The sequence below is a fragment of the Sparus aurata genome, chromosome 20 (genome assembly GCF_900880675.1).
Source record: "Sparus aurata chromosome 20, fSpaAur1.1, whole genome shotgun sequence".
Taxonomy (NCBI): domain Eukaryota; kingdom Metazoa; phylum Chordata; class Actinopteri; order Spariformes; family Sparidae; genus Sparus; species Sparus aurata.
This window is the reverse complement of record NC_044206.1, coordinates 4,374,849-4,398,524: the sequence shown is the minus strand read 5'-3', so window position 1 is coordinate 4,398,524 and position 23,676 is coordinate 4,374,849. Positions and strand designations below refer to the sequence as shown.

At 42.3% G+C, this 23,676-nt stretch overlaps 1 protein-coding gene across 6 annotated transcripts in view; it reads right to left on the bottom strand.

Annotated features, from left to right (window-relative positions):
* Positions 1 to 23,676, bottom strand: part of caskin2 (CASK interacting protein 2) — a 59,240-nt gene that overhangs the window by 2,380 nt on the left and 33,184 nt on the right. For 4 of the 6 annotated variants that reach the window (XM_030400229.1, XM_030400232.1, XM_030400230.1 and 1 more), the window contains 15 exons: positions 20,956 to 21,089; positions 16,236 to 16,344; positions 15,809 to 15,917; positions 15,533 to 15,627; positions 13,754 to 13,871; positions 11,430 to 11,558; positions 10,785 to 10,871; positions 9,611 to 9,747; positions 9,214 to 9,295; positions 4,881 to 4,954; positions 4,677 to 4,787; positions 3,622 to 3,723; positions 3,286 to 3,424; positions 584 to 2,848; positions 219 to 456 (listed from right to left, as the gene is read on the bottom strand). In XM_030400229.1, coding sequence (XP_030256089.1) covers positions 219 to 456; positions 584 to 2,848; positions 3,286 to 3,424; positions 3,622 to 3,723; positions 4,677 to 4,787; positions 4,881 to 4,954; positions 9,214 to 9,295; positions 9,611 to 9,747; positions 10,785 to 10,871; positions 11,430 to 11,558; positions 13,754 to 13,871; positions 15,533 to 15,627; positions 15,809 to 15,917; positions 16,236 to 16,344; positions 20,956 to 21,089 — 3,929 coding nt within the window. The remainder of the gene's footprint in view (positions 1 to 218; positions 457 to 583; positions 2,849 to 3,285; positions 3,425 to 3,621; positions 3,724 to 4,676; positions 4,788 to 4,880; positions 4,955 to 9,213; positions 9,296 to 9,610; positions 9,748 to 10,784; positions 10,872 to 11,429; positions 11,559 to 13,753; positions 13,872 to 15,532; positions 15,628 to 15,808; positions 15,918 to 16,235; positions 16,345 to 20,955; positions 21,090 to 23,676) is intronic. The other 2 variants (XM_030400233.1, XM_030400234.1) reach the window with 2 other exon arrangements.

Sequence of the window (23,676 nt, the reverse complement as noted above, 5' to 3'; positions counted from 1 at the left end):
TACAACGTGCTCTAGGTACAAAACTCCAAACATAAAAACTGTCATTTCCATTTATGTCATGCTAACTAACTCTTTATGCCGATAAATAACATCATTTATTTTCTTCAAGCCCACTTGCAATGTATTTGTTTATGCTGGTGATCAACATAAAGAGATGTCCAATATCATCCAGCACACAGCCAGCCTCCAACATGTGAGAGTACATCACAAGTCCTTACCCGTCCACAGTGCTGCCCTGTGCCAGTTTGTTCTCCACCACTTTGAGAGCAGCCTCCAGTGACGTGCTGGTTTGCTCCAGCCTCTTATGAGCCAGCACCTCCAGGCCGGACACACCACCCAGGGCTGACCCCGCTTTCCCTGCCTGAGAAGGAGGCGCTGAAACAGAGTCTGAAGGTGATGGAGCTGGGGACGATGGAGCAGGGAACACAACGCTCTGGGCAATAGTGAGGTTCAGTCCTGAGAGAGAAGAAGTGAGGGATTCATCTATCATCAAAAATAAATAGATTTTGAAGGGCAAAGTAGTTTTTCTTAAATGAGCCAAATACAGTACAATATCTAGTTGAGTTGTTTTGGTCGGTGTTACCTGCAGTTGGTGCCGAGGCCGTGCTGGGCTGAGGGAGTCTCGACACAGACACAGCAGCAGCTTTCTGTGGACTCTCCGGCATGGACGTCACTGTCTGAGGCCGTCTGACGGGTTTGGGACTAGGTATACATGTCTGTGTGTGTCCGCTGCCACCCAGCTTTGGGGAGACTGTGTGAATCTGGACGCTGGTTAGTTTAGGAATGGCTGTTGGTGCACTGGCTTGTCCTGAACACAGTTCTTTCTGTGGGGTTGCTGCTCGGTTGTTTGGGGGTTGTTTAAGAGGACTGCAGGGTTTTGAGGACACTGGAGGCTTTGGGCCTTTTCCCATGGAGCCTACTCTGTGGAACATGTTTCTCAGCTGCTGAGACTCGTCGTCGCTCGGCCTGTTGACATGATTATATGTGTGGTGACCATTGGTGTGTGAGTTGCTGTCATCCATGTTGGGGGTGGTCGCCTCCTCAGGCGTCGACGAGTCTTTGGGTTTGTGTCGTCTCTTCACTGTGTCAGACTCCTTCAGATTGAACTCTGGGAGCTCCAGGGTGTTCGGGGGCTGGACCGGACCCTCTGGAGGAGTCCTGAGTTCAGCGTCTGCTGGGGTGACAACTGCCATCCTGGGCCGCTGTTTGATGGTGAGGTTGCCTTCTTCGGCGAAAGGGAGGTGGTCGTTGTGCTTCGGAGATGCAGAAGCACTCTTTGATGTTCTCTCACTTTTCCTTGCTTTCTCTTCAAGTGTTCCTTCTGTACCTCCACCTCTTTGTTTGCCAGTCTCCACCTCTGTCCTCTCACTTGCTGTCCTCCTCAGGCCCCCCACGCCCAGAGCAGGGACAGGTTTGGAGTGCTGCAGAATGATATGGGGACTCATTCCGCGTGAAACGGGCGAGGAAGCAGGGCTGAAAACGGGTGAGACTGGGATATGAGGCGGTGGTATATCTATCCTCCTGGTTGGACTGCTGCTGCTGCTGCTGCTGCCCTCGAGCCTGGCTGCAATGCTCCTCACGCTGCCTGTGCTCTCCATCTCCACCCCCCCCTTCACCTCTGGATCCCCCACTTTCCCGTTTCCTGGTTGACGTGTAGGGCTGCCAGTAACTGAGCTCATCCTTTTTGGGGGTGGTGGGGGTGGACCTTTACGTCGGGATCGCACGGCAAACGAGTGGCTGCGGTTGATGTGGCGTTGCGTCCCCGTGGCGCTTGTGTGCCCACGTCCTGGCCTGCGCGACAGTGTGGCGTAGGAAGGCATGGCCGCGGAGGAAGAGGAGGTGCAGGAGAGAGCGAGGTCGTCGTCTTCATCTGGTTCGCCGTCGGAAAGAGCGTAGCGCGTCAGGCTTTGGGCGCGCTTCTTGTGCGGACCCCTCTGGACGCCATTAGCTGGACCTTGTCCAGGTCGGGGTCCTAGCAGGGGGACAGCTCCAGGCAGAGGCTTGGAGAGCCCCCATGGAGTCCCGTTGACGCCTCCTGTCTGGGCGTGGAGGTAACTGAAGGCCTTCTGTGTGGGGGAAGGCTGTGAGGATGGAGAGGAAGGCGAGGAGGGCGGGTGCTGCTGAGGCTGATGGAGGCGGTTAGGGGACTGGAAGTGTCTGGCCTTGGGTGGGACAGCTGGGTAGGCGAAGCGAGGCATCTTGCTGGGAGTTAGTGGAGGTGTAAGAGGGGAGAAAGGGAGTTTGTTGGGGGTAGCAGAGCGACTCTGCTGCTCCCACATCTCTGTGGGTGTCTGCCTACTCCTGCCTCTAGGACTGCTTCCTCCAGACATGGCCTCCTCCCCAACACCACTCCCCAGAATCTCTTCGGCCCGGCTGGATGTCCTGGCTGAAGATTGTGCGGCTTGCTGATCTTGAGGATATCCTGAATTGGAATTTCCAGAATTCCCAGAATTCCCAGATCCCCGCGATCGCACGCTAATGCTCTCCTGACTGTTTGACATGGCAGATACGGCCGCAGCAGAAGTCACGCCCCTGATCCCGAACGCCTCGGCTGCTCCTCCTCCTGCCCTGCCCATCATAGCACTCTGCAGCTCAGCACTCAACTCGCTGTCCTGGAAGGAGAGGAGGGCCCTGGGGGTGCGCGGGGAGGGGCAGCAGTCATCAGAAGAAGCATCAGAGCGACCGTGAGAGTGCACGTTGCGTGTCGGTGTGTGTTCGATGGCCACCAGCTCCAGGGCAGCGGGGGGCTTCCGTCGGACAGTCCCGCCTCCAGCTCTGTCGCCATGGTTACGAGAGCGCTGGAGGCCACAAAGTCTCTTCACTGCTAACATCAGCTTCTTCTGATGGCCTGAAACAGAGAGATTGAAATTCTTAGAGTTCACAGAGTGGTTCAAAGCAATGTTATGGAACTTTTGATGAACGGGGACCTCTGTGGAAATGACAGGATAACAGGAGCATTACATTTCTCTTCATTTCAGAAGTCTGTTGCTTTATAGACAACACTGTTAAATGTGAATGTCCTTCTTGTCCTCGAAAACAGAAGAAAAATAAAATCTTCAGTCAAGACCACACAAAATGTACTAGTCAAGCAAACTTTACTTCAGTGATGCTACCATTAAAGGGATAATTTGACACTAGTACACACAACACACACAAGCTTCTTCTCAATTTTGCTATCCAAAGGTACTAGTCATAAATTATTTGCAAATACGAGGACATCTTTAGAAACAGAATGGCTTCATCCTTTGAGGAGACCACTAACATCCAGATCATCTAATTCCTCACCCAGTTTGGTGATGCCTATCTCCTGCAGGTCCTCCCAGGTGATGTCTTTGACAATGGTGATGGAGTCATAGCCATTGTCGCACAATCTCTTCTGGTACTGAGGAAGTCCAATCACACTCAACCACTCTCCCAGGTCAGCCTGAGCAGTAAAGAAAAGAAAGAAGTAAATAAAAAGGGTTGGGCAATGAGACTAACTAATCACAGAAGTCATTATCATCCTAGATTTTGTGCTTTGCTGATTTTAAACACTCGTGGTTTAAATCATTACAAGAAATCAATGAGAAGTAGCCTCGTGATTGTTACAACATGGGGGGGACATCAGAGGTGTTTTCTCACAGGTATGTAATCCGGCAGCCACTCTGGGATGCTCAGCTTGCTGATTTCCATCGAGATCTTCTTCCTGTGGCCTGGTTTGGTCACTCCAATGGCTGTCAGGTCCTGCACAACAACACACATGTAAGCAGACAGTGAATACCGGTAAACAACTGATATAAATAAGATACACTTTTTTTGAAAGATCCTTCAGATCTGCTTTTCAAAGCAAATATACAAACACAAGAAAGCATAGCACAGCAAATAAATGAAACAAGCTAAAAGACAAACATTCTACAATAATACCATTTCATACCATTTAAAGTTTACAGGGTGAGCTAAACAAAGATGAACACTAGTAATGAGTAAAAGCTAAATGCAACTCTGTAGGTGTGTATTGTCATCAGTAGCCCTTTTCACACAGAGACGCTGCATTATTGCTGCTGCAGCGGTTCTCCGCCTTTGTTTGTTCACACAGAACCAAACAGCTCCGACATGAAGACGCACCAGTGTGTTTTATCCAAAATAAGCGTGACATCATGATGATGATGTCTGTGTGTTTTTTCAACATGTTTCCTCTGGTGTCTACCTGTTGACCTAAACAATCTCACCAACTGTTTATAATCATGTGGATGCTGTCATAATGGTTTGTGATTGGAATCCTGACCCATCATGCATTTCTCTACGACTTGCAGCATCTCCTTCTCTGTGCTGCATGTGTGCCATCAAAAGTGTATTTAAATTAGCTTAGGTTTTATGTATTGGAAGCATTTTGATCTAAACTGAAGGTACTGAACAGATTTTCTCCATTTACTTACATTCTGTCTGTGTGCTTAGGGCACTGTCTGCCACCATGATGCTACTTGGAAATACAATGCGGATCAGTTTCACATATTCATGTCAAATCTCTTACTAAGCTCTCCCAACTATCTTCAATACATACAATTAACATATAAGTGTGTTGTAATAGCCTGGTTAAATACTTCAAAACAGAAACCAATCAGTAGCCTTCGTCTCACATGTATTACATATATTATGGATATATATTAATGGACATTCTAATTGTAACACACACACACCTCGGGGGTCATCCTGCTGATGGTGGGTACATCATATCCTGCTTTGATGAAGTTGGAGGTGTACTGCTCCAGCTGAAACTCACACAACCACTGGTAGATGGCCTCAGAGTCCTGACGACAGAGAGAGGGGAGATTTACGAGGCCGCGCTCTCACACACACACAGAAATATTCACCTAGGCACACACACATTCCTTCCAGCTCACCTTGCCCTCCAGAAGCTGCTCTGGCCTTATGAAGCCTTTCTGAGGAGTGCCGTTGACCTGCCGACGGGAACCACCTAGAAAACACACACAATCAATCGTAGAGGGCGACAGACTCCACCTCACTTTATTGTGAGGGACTACATGGTGAGCAAACCAAACCCACCAGGAGACACACAGAACACAGTCTCAGTGAGTTCAAGCTAAATGTAAGACAATGCTGAAAATAGCACAAGGGTGTTTAGATACTGATATAATCTGCATTAATCTCATCCATGTCCCAGTAAATCAAGTCAAGTTGAATCAGTCTCCTCCATGCAGCTGTGTGGGGTGGGGGGGGGGTTGTTTTGTGTCCCCTCAGGTGAGTAGGGTGTGTCATCTACCTGATCTGAAAACCCACCGAACACACTCATGACTCATCTTCCTGTCAGTCATGACACATTACCACAGAACTCTGCAGAATGTACCTTTACTCCATTTTCCCCACCTTTAGCCCGAGGCGAGTGTTTTGATCGCTCCCCCGTTTTCTCTCTACTGTTTCAGTCATCCTTCCTGACAGGATCCATCTAGCCTTTAATTATCCGTCTACAGTAAGTTTTAGCTATAAACGCACCTTTCAGAACACGCAGGCTTAACTCTGCAGAGTGAGGAAAGAACAGCTGATTTGCCTAGATCAAAAAAAGTTATTTAATTATATATTTTTAAGGGTTCAAATTCATTCATTAAAACATACAGTCAGCAGAGTGAGAAGTGAGAGAGCTTCTGTGCCGAGTCAGCATGAGTCACGACACAAAACTTCTTTGACTTTTGGATTGAGAAGCAGGCTTCTCTTGAGAAAGTGTGAACATTAAAAAAAATAACTAACGCAATTTTCTAAATCATTATAAATAAAGCATACAATGTAAAGCATACATGCAATGTATGAATTACTGTAAGTCACTTTGGAAAAAATGTAAAAAAAAAAAAAAATTACAGACACTTTCCTCATGCAAGGGGGAAAGAAACTCCAAAAGTCAGACTGGTGTGAAATTATTATCCTAGAAGATTCTACATTTAGGATCAGAAGAGTCTCATGAATCTATCAGAAGCATTTTTTCTGTTTTCCTTTACACTGTCTAGCTGCCTTCAAATCCCAACCCTCAATAAATTAGCACTGAGGTGAGCAGACTCCTCTGGTTTAACAACTCAATCTAGTGACAGAGCTGCTTGATCCCCTGCAGCCCTCTCAAAACATCAAGCATCCCATCAGATCCCTACTTTCTTCTCACCGTTCAAGAAGAATGAGAGCGGCAGAGCTCCTGATGTTTGGCACCTCATCCTCCCTTCTGTCTATCCTTCATGCAGAACAGACATGTCTTCGACTTCAGTCAACTAATCTGTCCTCTTTGTCCTTCATTTCACCAATATGCTTTGCTCACTCTGCTTCTGTTCTCGTCTCCTTCCTCTGTCCCGTCCCTCCCACTCCTCATTTCTCTTCCACTTCACCTTAACCCTCCTTCCTATTCAGCCCGAGGTTGACAGAGATCCTATGATGATATAATCTGTGATGTCTCTGCACCTGTTGTAAACATCTTACTGCTTGCTGCACACACAAAGACACATTAAGCTAGCCTTCAGTGTTCCCTTTGAGAGGCGAGCGGGTACATTTATGGGATGTGTGTTTGGGAGTATCTTGTGGTTTTATTGGTTTCTGTGGTGAGGTGAGGTCAGCCTTTTCACCCTTCTTCCATCTCATTTCCTTTCAGACTGAGCGCAATAACAGCTCAATCTGCAGAACAGAAGCACAACTGCTACACTCATCTTTTATCACATTCCTCCAGTATACAGAGGTACAGTGATGTTTAAAAGGTAGAGCAATAGCATCGAGTGCTTTGATGCTGTTTACCATGATGTATCCCATAGAAAGGCTTCTTAAACATACGTAAGTCTTACTTGGGTTCACCTTCGTACTTGGGTTTCTTGCAAAGGCAGGAATTAAACAGAGAAATACGCTTTAATCTTCCAAAATGAAAGTGAATACTACACCAAGTCAGTAGGACCTCTGTTAGGACAAAACATCTAAGATTGTGACATTTAAGAGAGAAAAAAGTCCTTGAGTTATAAGAAACACATATCATGAGTATGAATGTAGTTATTACGAAAAAAAAAAATCTGCAATACAGGAAAAAAGGACAGGAGTTACAGCTAACCCTAAACACAATTAGACAAAACATGTTAACATGAGCTGTAAGTTTGTAACTTTAGGAAGAAATAACAGTCAAAATAAATGTGTTCCCTTTTTGCAAGGACCCCCTGGAATCCCCTCTAGGAATCCTGGGGGCCCCCGACCCTAACCTGACAACCACTGATTTACGAGGTATGTCATAATACGGTGGCAATAGCTCAGTCCATAGGGACTTGGCTTGGGGACTTGAAGGTCGTCGGTTCACATCCTGGGCATTGCCGAGGTGCCCTTGAGCAAGGCACCGACCCCTAACACTGCTCATTCGACGCCATGGCATGTGTGGCTGCCCCTTCGCTCATCTCCTCTGTGTGTGTGTGTGCGCACCTGTGTGTAATGTGAGTGGAAAAAATAATTTCCCAATTTGGGATTAAAATAGTATATCATATCATAAGTCACAGGTCTCTGATCATTTGAGCAAAGTAACCCGATAACCAGACATTATAGTGATACTTATATTTTTATTAGGGCCGGGACTTTAACGCATTAATTACGATTAATTAATTACACAAAAATTAACACGTTAAAAAAATTAACTTATTTTTGCACCGCGGAACGTTTCTCACTGGAAGAGTTTCAGGGGTACCGATTATACTGGAGCACCAACTAACGTTCATGACTTCAGACAACAACAATGAACGAAGAAGCAGATGAGACTGCTTTGGTTGGCCCCGTGGATGGGAAATTTTGTTTTCAAAAGCGGACGGATGGCAGCGTAGATAAGAGCATGCTATGGCTGCACTTTATGGCAAAAATTGCACCGGTCGGGGCAGCGTTTAGCTCAGTGGGTAGAGCACGCGTCCCATGTGCTGAGGCTCTGCAGCGGACCCAGGTTCGACTCCCGGCCTGGGTCCGTTTGCTGCGTGTCACTCCCCCTCTCTCTCTCTCTCCCTGTTTCCTGTCATATCTTCAGCTGTTCTGTCAATAAAGCCATAAAAGGCCAAAAAAATATTTAAAAATTGCACTGGTCTGTTGGTCTTGAAAAAACAAAAACAATGTTTTGTTGCTTAAGCTTCTGTATTCAGTCATTATTCAATGGTATACTAAAATCCATGTGAAAAAATTGCTTCTCACTGTGCTCAGGTCAAATATTATAATTAATTAATTACAAAGCCTCTGATTAATTCGATTAATTTTTTTAATCGAGTCCCGGCCCTAATTTTTATTATTCTTATTTATAAATAGTTGTTAATTTTCTGCATATTTTCTAAGACACTTGAATGGAAGCAGCTGTTAATGCAAGCAATTTCCCCTCGGGGATCAATAAAGTATTTCCGATTCTAATTCTGATGAGACAACATATTGTGTTAGATTTTTAATACAGCTAAATCATGAGTCTTTCCTGGTTTTAAAAGCAGCAAAGTGATGTCATATTCTGAACTTTCTGACTGCTCTACTTGTTCATATACTCTTCTGCACCCACTGGGATATCTACTAACAACCTTTGTGTTAATAGCTCATTAAATCACCCACAGTCATCCCTATAATATTGTCAATATAAATGCTGATGCATTTTCTTGAAAATATTGCCGTATTTGATTTAGTCACCCAGTCTGAGTATTTATGAAGGGCTTTAAAGAAGATTTTGAAATACTGAGATATATATTGTGCATCTCGAAAGAGCCTTAAAATATGACATTATTCGGAGGACATATCACTCTGAGTTATGATGCTGAGTGATGGGGCAACCACAGATGATGTAGCCTACAGATACAGATCAGAGCGGTTGATGTCATAGAAAATTGACAGTGCAGTGCAAACATTTCGCAAGAACACACATTTTTCTGTAATCATGTTTTTACTTCAATCGATCAATCTTTTTCTGTGTAGCGCCAATTCAAAACAAAAGTCATCTCATGATACTTTCCAAATTCAGCAGGTCTAGACTATAATCTTTAAGTAATTTATTTACAGAGACCCCACATTTCCCATTTTTGTCAAGAAAAGAGCTGATACAGAGTGCACACTAATTAGAAGAAGAGAACTCTTATTATACACAGGGAGAAAACAGACTATGGTCTATTCCCTGACTAACCTGGGCATGTTTGTCTGTTTATTGTGTGTGTTTTTTTATACCTGGACCTCGAGTCTGTCAATAAAGATAATAATAATAACCTGTGGTCCCATCTGCCTGTTTGCTGTGGTCCGCTGCTGCAATGTGGAGATGTTCTCCCGGTTCACCAGCAGAGGGAGCCAGCTACATGCAAAGAAACATGAGGGAAGATGCAACACAGAACAGTGAAACTCCAATTACTGACACGCGATGTAAACAATATCCAACATGGCAAGTTACATTATCTTTTATTACTGTTTGTTTATTCACAAAGCATGAGCAAACAAGAAATCTACTGCGTTCTTACATGTTGTAGTTATCACAGCTTCAAAGTCATTCATAAAATGAGTAAGAGAACTCTAATGAAAGGTTTTCAAAGGAGACAGCCTACATAGAGGTGGTAATAAAGTACAGATGCTTGACTTAATCTAACTTGCATGTAATATCATTAGTACTTACAAGCCTAACCTTTCCAGTGTCAGAATTGTGGCGGTTTTGAGTCCCATTCTGTTTGTGACCGCTCTCTGAGCTCTGGCCGCTACCAGCGCTGCGACTGCTGCCCACGCTGCCCGCACTGCCAACACTGCTTCTGTCACCTGAGAGAGACAGAAAGGGAAGCAGAAAACAGAGAGAGAGAGAGAGACTACGGTGTTAAATCAGACTCGAAGAGAACACGAGAAGGCAGGGTTGTAGGGTGTAATTTGTAAGTAAAGGTATGTGGTCTGAGGTAACTGCAAACAATCCAATAACAATCTTAACAAGTCACTGACAAGCCCTCTTTATCCTTAAAGGATACGTTTATATTAGGAAATACACTTACTTGTTTTCTTTACAAGAGTTGAATGAGAAGGTCGATATCACTCTCATGTCTGTGTGTGTCACATTACAAAAATGAGACTTTTAATAGGTCTAATGCTTACTGATTGTCTATTCTTAGAGCTAAGTGTTGTAACTACTCCTTAACAAACAACAGGTTATATAAATTGCTCACATTTACATTCCAGTTTGTGTACACGTCAAAGAATCAAGATTGAATGTTATAAGTGAGCTTTTATGCTAAAGCTAGGTTAATCACACACACTCAACACAAAGAGTTAAGATTTATATCAATCCTCTCATCTAACTTGAGAAAAGAAAGCGATTAGGTTTATTTAACAAAATATTTAAATTAATACATTTAGAAATGAAAATCAAATTAAATTAAAAATGACATCTCTTTGCTTGGGAAAAACAAAAAAATGTCATGACACTAAATGAAATGACTTGTTAAGATAATTGTTTTTCAGATTTTTGCTGTGCAGGTGTTCAGTGTGGTGGTATAGCTACACAGGCAATCTGTAAAAAACCTGAGACAACCATCAGGAAAGGAGTGCTCCTCACTTACCATCACGTCCCGCTCGCTGTGAGACAGTTTGTTTATGGTTACTGGATTATTTGAGGTGTGTGGATGGCAGTGGGGGTGCATGGGATTTGCAGGGTGGTGAGGGTCAAGACTTGGGGATATAAAGGGATAAAGATGGGAATAAGCTTTCTTAGAAAGGCACAGTTTATCAGGATGGCTGGGATTGGATCTGGCCTATAAGTTCACACAGGGTGTGAGGGGTGGCAGGGGTAAGGGACCACACACCCTTACCAGTGGGAGAGCTCCTGAGGACCCAAATGTCCTGAGTGGGGCTAGCAGGACTAGCTGAGGTTGAGAGCTGACTGTCAGGTGGAGCACCTAACAAACACACACACACTTTAGACACCAAATACCACACTGTAGCTAGGAGAGGATTTATCAAGTACCAGCGGACTGATTGAGAGGAGACTAGGATCAGGGTGCTTTTTGGGAGGGAATGTGAAACCGGGGAACACAGACAGAGAATGAATCCATAGGTCCAAAACTAAAAGAGACAAAAAGACTGCAAACACTGTTGCTGTGTCATTTGAGGTCATTTGTGTACATACATCTTTTTGTAGTTGTTTTTGTGGTCGATTTGAGTCTCTTTCATCTACCTTTGTGTCTCTTTGTAATTGTTTTGAATCTCTGAGGTCATTTAATGTATTTCGCTGTTTATTTTTGTGATCATTTTGTACCAGTTTGTTGTTGTCTGCTATCTCTTGGTAGCTGTTGTGCACCTTTTTCTATTCATTTGATTGACTTTCAAATAAGAAATGTTACCTGTTATTTGTTCAGTCATCCATCCTTGCCTTGGAGGTCATGGATGTCATGAACAGGTTGTGAACAGAAAGCAAACAGATTGGAGGAAGTTTGAGAGTGCGTGTGTGTATCTACCTGTGGGATCATAGCCATGAGTGTATGAGTCGTCAGTCTGAGGGCCAGGGCCGTGGCTTGAGGGAGGAGCTCTTGATGCAAAGTTTTGTCGCTGGCAAGGTTTTGAGGCTTGGCGGGACAAAGTGCCTCCTAGGGTCAGGGAGACAGGTTTGGATGAGGCTGGCATGCATTAGTGAGGGAAAGAAGTTCATGTACATGCATGTGTGTTTGTCAGTTTGAGCTGCATGCACAGGTGGTGGAACAGGCTAAGACTGCAACTAAAAGCACCTTTTTGAAGTCTGGTGATCACATTATGGACTTCATCTTGCATTCTTGTTTATTGAGTACGGAACAAGAGCTAAAAAAGGGCAAATACACCATAAATCCTTCTGGTGTTACATAACAGGCTGCTGAATGGGAGTGTAAGATCACCAGCGACGCTGAGAGGGCTTACTTTTCCTTTGTGTGTTGTTGGTCCACGGTTGCTGACACCATTGACATTATCACAGAGCTCAAGCGAACACACACACACACACACACACACACACACACACACACACACACACACACACTGCTGAGTTTGCCTCATGAGCAGAGAGCCTGTCACCGACTTAAAGTCAAACTCTCTTTCTCTTGTCTCTTCTCGCTCAAGCATGAGCAGACACACACACACGCACACATGCACACACACACACACACCAAGAGCGCACAATATCCCAGCGTAGACCACGAAGGCTTTAGCACTGAGCTGACACTTTGCAATCTGGCCATAGTAATCCTATTAATGTGTCTTTTTTTTGTGTGTGTGTGTGTGTGTGTGTGTTGCCTGGTTTGTTGAGGACCTACAGATGAAGTGTTTGAGCTTGTGTGTGTGTGGATCTATGTCTGTTGCGGTTATTGGACCCCTCACTGTCCCGCTGTTTGAATGTCAATGGCTTTACAGCTGCAAAACAAGCATGGGGATCATATTCACTTCATTCACAGGGATTAAATCTGATGATTTACAAGCACGCTGAACCTGCTGGTGATGTCATCAAGACAGACCCTGCTTGTGTGGAGACATATTTTTAGCCCAGATATAACCATTGCCCTGGGTTAAGTTAGCCCTTTTAACAGCACTCTGTCAGTTCAAGCGTCAGCGTGCGTGGTCTCATCTGGCCCGAGGACAAAGTTACCATAGTCAGCTGGAGTATGATATAGTAAACATTACTGCTCCCACCAACAAGTCTCTGTGCATTATGTAGTCCCCCCAGGAATCTGCAGAGACAAAGTGTAAATTCCACGGAGAGCAATTTTGATTCTATGGAGAGCAATTCTTGATTCCGCGGCTTGAAAGTTAAAATTCCGCAAACATTTAAAAAACATACTTTTTTAATGTAATAATGAATTAAATATTCTCTTGTGAAATTGATTGCAATACCAGAACACTGTAAAATATTGTGGAACCTACTATTACTGGTTTTAAAATAATCAACATCAACATTTTCTTTGTCCCTGTTGGGCAGATTTATTTGCAACAGAAAAAGTGCAAAACTTTTCACCAAAGTATGGGTGAAGGTTTAGGAACAGAAAGTGCCTACTGCATACTGCAGATAGTAAATGTAAACATTCAGTTACAGCAATGAAATGCTGACATAAAATGTGCGATCAAGTCCAAATTATAAACAGTTTTTTTCTTTTGTAAAGGTTTCCCGCGTCCACCGGATGCAGTGGGTAGTGTACGTCTACTGTGAGTCTAGAGCCCAGTCTATCTGACAGCGACATCTAGCGGCCGGGATGAAAACTACATGCAAAATGTGATATTCCGCGGAAGGTCTTTGAATCCGCGGACAGCCGAGAAATCTGCGGTAATTTCTGCGATCGCGGAATCGCGGATTCCTGAGGGGACTAATAAATTATGTATGTATCAAGTACAGTAACCAAAACAAACTACACATGGCAGCTTCATTACACGCCCTGACAACCAGTACTCCTAAGCTACATAACATAACCTTTCAGTGCCCCGTAGTTTTTGATTTATTGAAACTGCACTTAAGAATGTTGACTATTGGACTATTGACTGACTGTAAAATCAAATGAGCAAAATAAAAATAAAAATTAAACCCAGGGGCCCATGGTGATCTGAGATCTACCAGGTGATTATGTATATATTAATATTCAAATATGTATATTTCAATATATATTTGCTGTTTTTCATATCTAGAATGAACTTTCACGCTCAAAAGAAAAAGAAAACATTCACATAACGCACCTCAAACTGTTCATAGTACTGTACTTGAGTAAATGTAATGGGCTACCTTTCACGGTTTCTGCAGATGTTGTGTGTGAGCTACTTGTTTGTCTACCTGCTCGTCTGCTGAGGACCTCCACCACTGAAGGGGGGAAAAAGCCCACCCGGTCCGTCCCCCGCTGGGTGTCATGGATGTGACCTTTCCAGCGACCGTCTGAGTGCTGCTCCAGGACCTGACACCAACAAATCATGAGCACGCTTCAGCGGAAATGCCTGTGTCACTGCAAACAGCATTAGCCTCGCAACGATTCACAATCACATTAAGTCTAGTCTATGAAACTTAAACAATCACGAACAAATGATTCAGTCATGTGAAGACTGAGAGGTTTGATTAAAGGTAAAGCAGGAAAGTGGCTGAAAAACTGGAAACTTTGCGGACTGCTTTCCGAACCCCTGTCATCTGTACATCAACTCCAAGCGTGCATGTCATGTGTGTGACTCCTCCAGGCATACTTTTAAGCTCATAATGAGGGAGCCAATGAGCTGGAAATACACAGTCTATTCATTGTGAGTGTTAACAAAATGCCCGGAGAGGATAAAAACAAACACCTCTGCCTTCTGACAGGATACCACACAACAACATACAAGTCCATACAGGAGGCTGGGATGTCACTATATACTGTATGAAGATATCAAAATACACAGTAGTAAACACATAAACAAATGCAAAATGTGCACACACATGAATTACTGCAAACAGTACGTTGGGGGGAATGAGCAAACAAGTTGGTAATAAGAGAGTGACAGCAGCAAGTTTGTGCCTGTTTCTCTGTTGTGGTCTCCTGCTCAGGGTACACCAAATTACCTTGCAACATCCCACACAATCCTAACAACAAGACTTCACTCATAACAGTCTTCATCTTCCAATCCTTACACTGCCTGTGATTCCCCTCAAAATGAAAAGGCAGAGTTGAGCGGCTGCCAGCAGGTCTAAAAAATTAATTCCAGCTCAATCGATTATACAGCTCCGTTTTATGTAAATATAACGGTACTACTGGATGTTATAGCATTGCAGTAATTCCTGTATGGTAACAAAGATTAACAAAACACAACAATCCTTTACTTAGGAAAGATGTAGCAAGGGGAGTTTATGGTGTTAATGAAAATACTTTTGATGAATCACTAAAGGAAATCAACACCAGCAGGGTTTTTTCAAGTGTTTCTGACATCTGTCATTCATCCATCTCGCAGAAGAGATGAGCTTTTATCTTTTTACAAATTTCTCAGCCTTGTTATAATAATATACTACTATTTCCAATACGGACTCCAGGGACCACACAGAGAAACACCAATTTTTCCCCAATCTTTGGTAATGTCTTCTCCTTCCTCTACTTTTGTAGTTTAATAGCTTTGAGGCGCCTTACCGCCACTTACTGGATTGCTGTGTGAATCAGAATGGTTATGATCTAATCCAAAAGTAACAATGAAGTGACCACAATGGAATATGAAAACACAATTATTTTAATGTACCAACTTTATTCTTGAAATATAATAATACAATTTTTGGTGTTTCTTAAGTTGTGATTTTGTTGGACGGGCAGGTGATAAGGGGGGAGCCAATGTCCATTTATTTTAACTGGGGGAGTGCAAATCAGGCTTATGCTCACGGGCTCACAATGATATAGATTTATGGATGCACTATCAGTCAGTCAATCAATCAATCAATCAATCAATCAAATGAATGCAGAATTCTTCTTGTGCAGCCTACTTGAAAACTATTCTTGGCAAAACCACCAAGAGTATTCTAAAACAGCTAGAGCAAATATAGGACAACTACTGAGTGAACCTATGATTTACTGTGGCAGACAGCCGTTAAAGAGTCAAAAACAAATACCATAACAAGTTCTCCTGCCCGGAGGTTAAGAGCGGTTGGGTCGTGGAGGTTCCAGTAGTCCTTCACCGCTCTGACCTGAAGAGAGCTTGATGCCTCTGCACAGACACACAAAGACACAGACACATCATCAGCAGGCACAAATGTTAATGTTGATTCCATTCTGATCCCACTCTTTGTCATTTAGAGGCTACTCCCCCACTGTTTACCATGCCTCTGTCTCAACCAAAAATCCAAACTTCATAAAACCATCAGTGAAAAAATGTAAGATGTACAAACCTCTCAGCAGCTGTTTGATTTCCCTGCTGGCTGTAGAAGTGGTGAACTGGTTGACGATGTCCAGAGCTGTCTGGTTGTACGTGTTGCGCATGTTCACATTGATGCCCGCCTAGAGAGAGACACACACACGTACACACGTACACACGTACACACACGTACACACACACACACACACACACACACACACGTACACACACACACACACACACACACACACACACACACACACACACACACACGTTTTTAAACAAACCCTCCCACAAATGCCTCCCTCCCTGATTAAAGAATAACACTGTAGTTGTACTAAGAAGTCAAGTAAGTTTTAAATTATCTTTCTAGCTACACCTTCAACACAAAAACATCTGTGTCATTCTTCTAAACCACATCTCAGCTGAACTGAAATCACATTTATAGTTTCTTTACTTACATCAAGCAACAGCCGCACAACTTCCGTCTTGCCATAGAGGGCGGCCTCGTGCAGAGACGTCCCGGCTTTGGTGGCTCTGTTGATGTCAATGCCAGCCTTGAGCAGCAACCTAGCAAATCAAAGCAGAAACACTCATGTAAAGCTGTAGGCAATACTGAGAAACAGATTCATCCAGTCAACTGTTACAGACATCTGCAACATCTCATTAAGCCATATACCCCCCACTCATCCACCCACACACAAACACACACGCGCAAATATGTCTCTGGTTCTGTAGGAATGCTGATGGTGTCGGATCCAGAGAACAGTGCAGGAGGAGGAGGAGGTCCTCAGTTTGCTGTGTAAAGGTTGAGTCAGGTTTGGAAGAAATAAACAACACTAAAGCGCTGCTGTAAGATATCAATTGTATTCATTTCCATGGTGTTTTCTGAATGTTAATCCACTCCATGAAACATTCTTGGCACCAATGTGTCCGGTGGACGCAACACTTCTGCATCTACAGTCTTTGTTCGAGCATGTTTCCTTTCAACAAAAGTCAAACATGTTCAGGTTTGACAAAAAAAAACTCCTGCAGAAGTCTATGACACTGATTACAGGCTACAACTACAATAAGGAACAAGTCTATAAATACTTTAAAAAAATTAAGTCATGGAGAGTAGGGTTTGAAGGTCAAGGTTCGGTATTTATCTCAGTTTTGCAGTCAAAGTGGGTGCGAGTTCACTAAAATGGAGAAAAGCAACCAAACACCACAAATCATAAATACGTTTAAATTAAACAGACAGTAGTACAAAGTACAGTTTGTTCCACCAGTGTCCACCTGGTTCCACCTGAGATAGTTGTTACATTCTGTGGTACATGAAGCAGTAACCCTACACTCTCATTCTACAAAATGTAAATGTGATGGAAATGGCAATCACTTTGGTAATGTTTTCTCTATCCTCTACTTTTGTTGTTTAATGGCAGTTGGAAAATAGCTTTGAGGCGCCTTACCGCCACTTACTGGATTGCAGTGTGGATGAGAATGGTTATAATCTCGCCCAAAAGTAACAATGAAGTGACCACAATGGAATTTGAAAATAAAAATCTTTAATGTAACAACTTTATTCTTGAAATATACTAATACAATTTTCTCAAGAATGAAATCTTTTGGCCTTGATGTTCTGTTACAAGACTGATTCCTCTGACTACTACAGAAAAAAAAGGGGGGGGGGGGGGGAGAGAGACATCTCTTGCGATATCGCAAGAGGAAGCAACACAATATGTATTGCCATATCGATTTTTCCCACCCCTTCGCCATCAAACAACTGCATTTAAATTTTCAAAAACAATGCAGTCGCAAAGATGTAAACTCCTGTGGTCTGAGCTGACTGGGGGTAAAAAACTTAATGGTGACTTGGGAAATGTGAATGCTGCTGACAAACACTCTTGACTTGATGGGATCACGCTAAGTGGGACACCACAGGGGGGCTGGACAGACAGGAGAAATATTAAACCGTGCAGTTAGATGAAAAGGGGAGCCTGAAGTGAACCCATTGTAACCAACACCTTCTTCTTTGACTCAGCAGCAACAGTTTTAATCATGCTCTGAAACCTTGAGAATGCTGAATGTCTAAAAACTGTCATAAAGCTTAGACTTCCACATCTCTGTCCTGCTGATAAGCAGTTGCTTAGCTTTAGTATCCTCAACATAAACTGGTTTGAACTGGAGCTGCAAACATTATATATATATATATATATATATATACACATACATACATAAATACATACATACATACACATAGATATACACATACATATACACATACATATATATATACACATATGCATGTATATGTATAATATTTGCAGCTCCAGTTTGAACCAGACTTAGAAAGCTTCTTCAGATATACAAAAAGAAGGTGCTATAAGTCGTTTGCTGTATAAGTATGGCACTCTTTGAAGAGACATAAATCCCTTAGTGGGAGATCACAGGCAAATTCTGCTGAGCAAACTCTGCATAACTCCTGTGCTAATGCAGTGTGTTTTTCATATTTCCGTTTGTGTTGAAAGCTTGCCTCTTCTCCCTCGTGTCTGCAGGAGGAGAGAGGAGGTTGGAGAGGGTATTGCAAAAAAAGATCTGATCATTTCGGGTGGGAATTGTTTGCAGAATCTCTGAGAGGCAGGGTGGGGTTACTTGGCAAAGTACACACATATTTAAACAGATATGCTGGCATATTAAACAAGCCACTCTGGGATATGTTCTGAATTTAAAAAGTCACAGGGGTTAAATATCACTACAGTATATGGAGATTATTATTGGTTTTGCTTTCTGGAGCTACCAGAGGGGAAATGTTTAGCCTCAAGCAGCTGTGAATTAAGGACTGACACACATATTTGCTGTCAGGGCCCCTCGTCTTTGGACAAACTTACCTGAGTAGATAAGGCTCGCAGAATCAGTAACTTTTGTTATATCTCTTCTTAAAACCCACTTTAATAGACTTGCTGAGGGGGGAGTAACCATTTTGAAATTGATTTTTCATCTTTTTATGTTTTCATTCCTTTTATTGCTCTTAGCCCATTCATCTGTTTTTAATTCCTCCCATGTGATGTTATTTATTTATAATTTCTATTTATCTCTTTATTTTGCATGACTCTTCTCTTAACACTAGTAATACTAGTGCAGTTTTTTAGAAGCAGTGTTTGCACAAGTAACAGTATAGTCATAGCAGTGGTAGCAATAGAATAAGAGGGTTGTAGCAGCAGTAACAGTACAGGGTTAGGTGATATGGCCTTAAACTAACCACTACATTTTTAGCAACACACAAAATACTGTACATGTCAATATTTTAAAATCTCCTCTAAAGCACTAATGTAAGGGTGACTATTGGAACTTTTACAAAATATTATGATTACATTTATTTTAATATAATCATGAGTAATGTGGTTGTAATGACTAAGTGGGTAAAGGCAAGTATTAGAACAATTACAACAGTCAGCTAAATTCAGAAAATGACACAGATTAATCGATTAATCGCATTTTGTCCATAGTTAACTCGTGATTAATCGCAAATTAATCTCAACTTTTTGGGCAAATTTTTTCTGTTCTAAATTTACCTTAATGTATTTTTTCACGTTCTTAATACTTTTAACAACATAAGAAAGGGTCAGGATTAGGAATATATGCTTGCTTTATGAAAATGTTTATTCAACACTTCAAATCATGCAGAAAATAAAGGCTAAAAAAAAATCCCCTTACTCTAAATGGGATCAAAACATGATGTCTGCTTTTGGCGGGGGGCTCTCTGCATCTGCCATGTGTTTGGCTTGAAAATGATATTTGAGACTCAAAGTACTTAAATGGTAACTCATTTCATGTCGACAGTACGTGCAAATAACTTTTGTCCTATCGACAGAACCATCTGGCAGTGTTTTGAAAGTAAATTTGCAAACCGCAATAAGTCCTTTCTCCATTTCCTTTCGCTTTCGCTTTTCAGTCCACCGTGTTTTTCCCGAACCGCCAACCCTGCTTCTTCTTCTTCTGATTCCCTTTCTTATTCTTCTACCACCCTCTGGATCAAGACTACAGGTGCCATCGACGGCTGTAAATCATACAATGCACGTTTCTTTTCTTTTTTTAATACCAAGCGTTAATCGCGCGTTAAAAACATTTACAGCGTTAAGAGGATGTTGCGTTAACGCGTTATTAACGCATTAACTTTGACAGCCCTAGCATTTACATAAATATTACACAGGTATATGCACACAGATACATCTAGTTTATCCAGTATTTCTATTATATTCTACCTCATCTATCTATTTGAGCATATTTTTATCTTATTCTTTCATTTTTCTCTTAGTCAATTCCTACGTCAAATTGCTACATTTTGTATCATGTGCATAATGTTTGTTCATTTTTGCTGCTGTGCCAAATCAATAAAGCCACTTCTTATCTTACCTTATCTTATCTTATGTTAATGGTAGTAGTAGACAAACTAGTGGTAGTAGTAAATATAGCTGCAGTTCTAATAGGGATAACAGTTGTAGCAACACTGATTCTGCCCATTAGTCGTATTTACCATTTTTGGTAATGCCATCACCACACTTATTACTTGTTACTTGTTACTTGTTGTCTATGAGGGCTAGTTGCAATTTTGCTCTCCATGATTTCCTTTTTAAAAAATTATCCTTGTATAGCATGTAAAACATCAGGAGCATGGTTTCCGCTGGAAACGCTTTGCCAAGGCACCAGGGCAAAGAAAAATTATAAATAAAAATAAAAATCACTCAAGAAAACAAAACTTTCCATGATCAATCATCTTCATATGGAAAGTTAAGATGCAAAAAATATGAATGGGTTGCTTTGCATGGCAATTTAAGTGGTCCTCCTAAATTTAGTAATAGCAAACATTGGCAGAACAGGCATTAGTAATCACTGCAGTGGAAGTAGTTTGAGTAATTGTAGCATCTGTAATGGTATTACAGTACATGTAGGAGCAGAGATAGTAGTAGTTTAAGTGGTAGTTATTGAAGTACTGGCATTAGTAGCATTAGCAGAAGCTGAGGTATGAGCATAATAGCAGGACATAACAGCTTTATGGTATTAGTAGCAGTAGCAGCAGTAGTAGATGTTTTAAAAGTTGATAGAAGCTGCTGGGAAGATGAAAGGATAATAGAAACAGACATGTGACAGAATTCTGTCTGTTACACAACATTTCAACATTGCTCCCCACTGTGATCTTACTTGATGATGTCTTTGTGTCCGTTCCTGGCTGCCAGGTGGAGGGGGGTGGTGGTTGGAGAATCAAGGCTGTCGTGACCTCCTTCCCCTTCCAACAGAGCTGCGACCATATTACTGCTTAAAAGCAACTGAGCCACCTAAAGAGAAATCAAAGACACCAAAATGAAGATGAAGGGTGGGTTTTGAGATCAGAAGAGTGGCAGAATCAGGACAAGAATTACAGCATTAGCAATACTTAAATATATAGTAATGCAAAGTCAAGCAATCTGAGGTTATGCGGTAAAAATATATGGATTGAAATAATATATACATGGTGACTTATATATAGGGTCAAGCTAGTACACAGAGGCTTATCCACAACTCAGCAGCTGTCTAAAGATACCACAGCCTCCAATCTCACAAGTCTGTGTGTCACACAACAGCCCCGAAGCCTTCTATTCTTTCACAGCTAAACTGCAAACTCAGACTAGATGAGAGGACATTTAACAGGCATAGGGAGTGTGTGTGTGTGTGTGTAATTCTGAATTACAGGCACAGCTATACATCTCACAGCCAGGCTTATCCAGCAATGTGACACAGAGACAGTAAAACACAGTGCAATGTGCAATCCTTTTAACATTACAGTGTGTGTGTGTCCAAAAAGAGCCACTGAAGCCTATTTTCATTTCACTCAGACAAGCTTAAATTAGCTGGGTCACTTAATATAAGCCATGTTCATGTTTGACACCCCATTCCAAAAGGGCGAAAAGGGCCAAATAGGGCATTTTCATACAGATAATTGGATTAGAATGACTCATTGAATAAAGCAAATCACTACATGGAGGTTTAGTCTCTTAATCTCTTGGCTGAAATGTCTTGACAACTTTTGGATGGATTGGCATGAAAATCGGAACATATATCCACAGTCCCCACAGGATGAATCCTGATCCTCTGACTATCACTCCACCGCCACATGTGGATCAACTGTTCTACATTTATCCTTGGATGGTACGGAAGCACATTGCATTCACTGGATAAAAAAAAAATTTGACACCCTATCTCGTAATTATGAGAAAAGATCTCATAATTACGAAAAAAGATCTCGTAATTATGAGATCAGGATCTTGTAATTATGAGAAAAGATCTTGTAATTACGAGATCCGGATCTCGTAATTATGAGAAAACATCTCGTAATTATCAGATCATACTTTTACAGTAAATACTCCCGGTAATAAACTGAAGGTATCACAAAGGTATCCAGATTTCAAAGTAAAGGACGACATGAGAAAAAACAACAACAACAACGAAAAACATTGTTTCCATAAGTAGTTCAAGATTCATAAACTGCTGGATTTAGCACTTCCTAGACTACTTGCATGCATAATATGAAGTACTTTTATTGTGTACTTTTCGAGTAATCCTGTGTCAAAATCTTTAACAGAGAAAAAGAATAAGGATATTTCGTCCAACTTTTATGTGTTATCAAAAAACGTATTTTCCATAAGTAGACCAAGATTCATATACTGTTGAACTAAGTACTCCCTAGAATACTTGTGTAACTATAATGAAGTACTTCTACTGTGTACTATTTAAGTAATCCTCTGTCAAAATCCAATTCCTCGTATGCTTCATGGAACTGACTGTGAGACTGCAGTCTGACCCACACAGTCACCACCAGCAGCTCTTTAGAGTGGCTTCAGTACGATTACCATAAATGTTATTAGATTCGCGCACTAGAAAAAAATGGTGTGGCTGATTTTTTTTTTTATCCAGTGAATGCAGTGCGCTTCCGTAGGATGGCAACCAAATCTGACTGAGACATTCATATCCCTCCCAGGATGACATTGTAATAACTTTGGTGATACCTAAACTTTTCATCTAACCTCATCAGTTTTAGTCTCTTGTACCAGACTTTGGATCCTAAAAAGTACCTGCAAAATTACATTACTTTCATCCTCAGCTCTTCTTTGTGTTTAAGATTAATTAGCAAACATGCTAATATGCTAAACAAATTTGGTGACCAGGTTAAACAAAGCAACACATGGATGGCAGGACCCAAGATTTCCCAGGAGAACTTTGCCCAAAGCATCACACTGCCTTCGCCAGCTTGCCTTCTTCCCATAGTGCATCCTGGTGCCATGTGTTCCCCATGTATGCGACGTACACGCACCCGGCTATCCACATGATGTAAAAGAGTATGCGATCCATAAGACCAGGCCACCTTCTTCCATTGCTCAGTGGTCCAGTTCTGATGCTCACGTGCCCATTGTTGGTGCTTATGGTGGTGGACAGGGGTCAGCATGGGCACCCTGACTGGTCTGCAGATATGCAGCCCCATACACAACAAACTGTGATGCACCCTGTATTCTAACACCTTTCTATCAGAACCAGCATTAACTTCTTCAGCAATTTGAGCAACAGTAGCTCGTCTGTTGGATCGGACCACGCAGGGCCAGCCTTCGCCCCCCACGTGCATCATTGAGCCTTGGCCGCCCATGACCCTGTCACCAGCTCACCACTGTTCCTTCTTTGGACCACTTTTGATAGATCCTGACCACTGCAGACCAGGAACACCCCACAAGAGCTGCAGTTTTGGAGACACTCTGACCCAGTCGTCTAGTCATCACAGTTTGGCCCTCGTCAATCTCGCTCCAATCCTTTCAATTGCCTATTTTTCCTTCTACTAACACTTCAACTTTGAGAACATGTTCACTTGCTGCATAATATATCCCACCCACTCACAGA